Raw genomic sequence first — 4,574 nt, 5'->3', positions numbered from 1 at the left:
ATGTCGATTGTTGAGTTTATTCTGAGATTTTAGATACCTCAAGGCCTGATGATCAGAAAAAACCATAAACTCACGATAAGCTAAGTAATGTTGCCAATGTCGAATAGCTCTTACCAAGGCATAGAACTCTATATCATAAGTTGAGTAACGCTTTTTAGCTTCAGATAACTTTTCACTAAAAAACTCAAGAGGTCTGCCCTCTTGGCTAAGAACAGCTCAAATCCCTTCATGTGAAGCATCACATTTGACAATAAATAATTTCTCAAAATCTGGAAGTGCAAGAACAAGTGCTCTAGTCATTAAAAACTTGATTCTTTCAAATGCCTTTTGTGCAGAATTTGTCCACTCAAACTTTTCTTCTTTCAGATATGCAATTATAGGACTCATAATTGAACTGAAATTTTGGATAAATCTCCTATGGAAAGAGGCCAAACCATGAAAGCTTCTAACTTCTTTGATGGATTGTGGTGCTGGCCATTCGGTAATTGCACAAACCTTTTCTGGATCTGGTTTTAATCCTTCAGCGGACACAATGTATCCCAGGAATACCACTTCTGGTTGCAGGAAACTGCATTTTTTTAGCTTTATGTGCAGCTTCTCTTGACGAAGTACTTCTAATACTTGTCGCAAGTATTTTAAATGATCTTCCTCTATGCGGCTATAAATCAAAATGTCATCGAAATATACCACAATGAAAGAATTCAAGAAAGGTTTGAGTACATCTGTCATGACTCTCATGCATGTGTTTGGTGCATTAGAAAGGCCAAATGGCATTACTAACCATTCAAATAACCCATCCGGTGTCTTAAAAGCTATTTTCCATTCATCATCATGCCTCATTCTAATTTGGTGATATCCACTTTTCAAGTCAATTTTGGAGAACACTTTAGAACATGCTAGTTAATCAAGCATATCCTCCAATCTTGTTATTGGAAAGCGATATTTGATTATAATCTTGTTTATAGCACGACTATCTACACACATTCTCCAAGAACCGTCTTTCTTTGGTGTTAATAAGGCTGGGCAGGTACATGGACTTTTACTTTCACGCACCAGACCTTTTTCTAATAATTCCTTAACCTGTCTTTCTATTCAGCCCGCTGTAAAGGAGGCATTTGGTATGCAGGCAGATTTGGTAAAGCTGCTCCTGGTACCAAATCAATGGCATGTTGGATGCTTCTTAATAGTGGCAAGCTTTTCAGTACATTTTCACTAATCAACTCCTTGAATTCCTGCAATAATCATTGAATTTCAAAGGAATATTCAACTGATTTTTCAACCTGGTTAGCTCCTATCAGTTTGCTCACTAAGGCATATGTGACTCCCACCTCACCATGCGCAGCTGCAAATTCTTTAACACTTACAAGCCCATTTAATTTACTAGTTGCAGCTCCTTTATTTGCTATTTGCCTTGTTTCTTCCTTGAGAGGATGCAAAGTGTACTTCTTGTTGTCCTTGTAGAATGAATAAGTGTTAGGCCTTGTCCTGTGGTCCATATCATGATCATAGAACCAAGGTCGTCCCACTAGAATATGCCCAACATCCATTGGTACTACATCACATAGTGCTTCATCTGCCAAATCATCTCCCATTGTGAATTGCACTAAGCATTGAGATGCTACTGGTATCTCCTGCCTTTTCTTCAACCAACCTATTTTGTATGGATAAGGATGTTTTATTGTAGGAAGCTTTAATTTATATGCAGCCTCCTTTGATATTATATTTTCCATACTTCCTCCATCAATGACTAAATTACACACTTTGCCTTCACAAATAACACATGTACGGAAAATGCTACGCCTCCTCCAATCTTCTTTTTTTTCTTTGTTCATGGCTGTCATGACTGTTCGAACAATTAAAGACTCGCCTTGAGCTGGGTGAACATCAATTTCTTCTACTTCCTCATCATATTCATCAAAAATAGGGCCTTGGTCTTCATCATACTTGGCTAAATTCACCCTCCGTTGTGGACAGATGAATGAAGTATGTCCCTTTTCTCCACAAGTAAAACAACAAATTTGAGAATTGTTGCCTCTCCTTGTAGACGAACTAGAATTGTTTTGTCCACCATAAGGTACTATACCTTTCCCTTTACCGTTCCCATCAACACGGGCTGTCTCTTCATTGTATTTATTAGTAGCGGTAGCCTCTTTCCTACTTCGTTGAGTTGTTTGAATCCCTCTTGCAGGTCCGAAATTGTTTTGCAAATTGCTTTTGTTTATGGGCCTTCTAGCACCGTAACAAGAAACTCGCTTTTCAGCTGCTAAGGCATATTAGCGAGCATCTTCAAGATTGTGTAATTGCACTATGCCCATTTCATCTCTAAGGGACTGATTCAAACCAGCAAGGTGGCGAGAGGTAATTTGTTCATTACTTTCAGATATTCCAACTCGAATGGAAAAATTATTAAATTCTGCAGTGTACTCTTCAATAGACATGTTATTTTGTTTCAAGCAGTGGAACTTTTCATATAGTTCCCTTGCGTAATCAGCTGCTAAAAGTTGCTTCCTTAACTTAGTTTTCATGTGCTCCCACGTGCTGATTTTAAGCTTTCCTTGTCGTGTACGCTGCTTCTCAACCCTCTTCCACCATTGAAGTGTAGTACTCTATAATTTAAGCTTTACAAAAAGCACTTTTCGAGTTTCAACCATTGGTTTCCATTCAAAATAATTTTCTAAACTAGTTTCCCAATCTAAATAGTCTTCGACATGCGATTTCCCATGAAAATCAGCGACTTCAATTTTAACTCCTCCACTATTTAAATCAAGAGCATGAAGTAAACGCTCTTCCAATCTGCCTCGTGCTGCTGGGTTTACAGGTCCAGCTTCATGAAAGGGGTTTACGTCCTCGACTTCCTCTTCACTCTCAAGAGCTTCTTGAAAATCAAGGTTTTGGTGGTTGCCTTCCGGAGTCTCCATTGGGGCTTCCACGGGTTCCTGATGCTGCAAGGCTTATACAGCCCGGGTCAAATCCTCAATCATTCACCGTATCTCAGCTATGTCATCTTGTTGGGGCTGATTGCCTCTGCCTCTACCTCTGCCTCTGCCTCTGCCTCTTCCAACCATAGTTTAATTCAGACAAAAAAAAGAGTCCTAGGATCTATTTTTGTGCTCTGATACCAGTTGACGCAAGGGAAAGATGTAGGGCTGTCAGTTTTCAACAAGTAAGCTAGAATAGGGTTGATTGTAGGTGGAACAGTAATCAGTAATTAGGTTTATAACCTTTGAATTAAAATTATGAGAAAAATAAGATGATTTACAATCCTACTAGTGCTGTCTATCTATAATGATAAATCCTAACTAGACTAGGAATCCTAATTAAAGAAAGAATTGAAACTCTACTCCTATTCAATGATAAAATAGTAAATCCTAATCAAATAAGGAAACGGAAAACTAATGCAAATCTGAAATAAAACAGTAAATTAAATAAAATCCTAGTTGTGCTAGGAATCCAATTAGGACTAGGATTGCTCCTGCATCAAAGTTACTATATTCAATAGCTAAATATTTAGCTTTATTTTAGCATTCAAATTCTAGGTAATGATTCTGTTCTTACATGCTCTTTAAGGCCCGAAACTGATTATTAAAATGTCCACTACTCTTGATTTATTATTTAGCCTATGTTTATAATTAAACATCTCTCTTTCAACTGTATGCATTATTTATTAAAACTTTTACAAGCTTCCATTCTTTTTTTTTTAAAAAAAAAAAGTGGTTAATTGCCTCTACTTGTTTATGTAATTCCACGATTGAATGATTTACTAGTAGAAGTTCATTCAATAATTAAAAGATAAGGTCTAGGTAAAAGGGATCATTCAGCCTTGGGGCCAAATCGTAGCAAACCCCCTATAGCTACTGCCATCTCAAGGAATTTCTCAAATTTCTGACCCAAATTAACAAGGTTTATATTTAATTAACAAAAACCCTATAAGAACTTCAAATATAAAGTCTATCTTCATAATGAGTTAGCAACTTTAGTAAATTTAAACCTAAACAATAACTTAGAAATCTAACTGTATCATTTCTCAAATTAATCAATAAAATTCAAGATAAACTTAGGGAAAATGATCCAGGAGAGGAGAAAAACTTATTGTTGCTTACCTTAAGCTTTGAGGTTCACTGGAAAATAAACGAAATGGAAGATGTCGAAGGAGACAGCAGCGTCACAAGGGAGAGAACCTTATTTCATGTATAATAGGCTTCGATGGATAGAGGAATGGCTAGATTCGAGGTCACCGCTGCTCGGAGCGTCCATTGCCACCTTGGCCTCATTAAAAGGTGGCTGAAAACTTGATTGGGGAAGGGAAGGGGAGCATCACACGATGAGGGATCAGGGAGAGAGAAAAAGAAATTTATAAAGGCTTTTTGCTTTCACCCTCCTCTATTATTAATTTAGGAATTTTCTAGGCTCGGTTCGATTTACTGGTTCGATTTGATTTATTAAAAACTTCTAGATTTTAACATGGTTTTTATGGTTTAGATGGTTTGGTTTATTTGTTATTTGTCTTATTTGTAGAAAAAATTATTTGTTATAATAAAATAACATTTTTAAATTCTCAATTTAAATTTTAATTG

At 36.7% G+C, this 4,574-nt stretch overlaps 1 protein-coding gene across 1 annotated transcript; it reads right to left on the bottom strand.

Moving 5' to 3' along the window:
• Window positions 1-1,088: 1,088 nt before the first annotated feature.
• On the bottom strand, window positions 1,089-2,918 carry LOC149496925 (uncharacterized). Its single transcript, XM_089719962.1, has 4 exons — window positions 2,709-2,918; window positions 2,342-2,606; window positions 1,329-2,260; window positions 1,089-1,232 (listed from the first exon to the last, which is right to left on the bottom strand). Exons 1-4 carry the CDS (start codon window positions 2,916-2,918, stop codon window positions 1,089-1,091), a joined length of 1,551 nt encoding a protein of 516 aa, XP_089576088.1.
• Between the last annotated feature and the right edge of the window lie 1,656 nt (window positions 2,919-4,574).

This window comes from Jatropha curcas, chromosome 4, assembly GCF_041381405.1.
Source record: "Jatropha curcas cultivar XTBG-Jc1 chromosome 4, XTBG_Jcur_1.0, whole genome shotgun sequence".
Taxonomy (NCBI): domain Eukaryota; kingdom Viridiplantae; phylum Streptophyta; class Magnoliopsida; order Malpighiales; family Euphorbiaceae; genus Jatropha; species Jatropha curcas.
The sequence above is the reverse complement of the archived record's forward strand: the minus strand, read 5'-3'. Positions and strand labels throughout refer to the sequence as shown.

What these genes read in the sequence shown, in the direction of transcription:
- LOC149496925 (XM_089719962.1), bottom strand. Translation starts at nt 2,918, where the DNA reads ATGGAGACTCCGGAAGGCAACCACCAAAACCTTGATTTTCAAGAAGCT. An exon ending in ATTTTCATGGGAAATCGCAT is followed by an intron (nt 2,607 to 2,708) that starts GTCGAAGACTAT and finishes CTTAAATTATAG; the next exon opens with AGTACTACACTTCAATGGTG. An exon ending in TACCTCTCGCCACCTTGCTG is followed by an intron (nt 2,261 to 2,341) that starts GTTTGAATCAGT and finishes ATGCCTTAGCAG; the next exon opens with CTGAAAAGCGAGTTTCTTGT.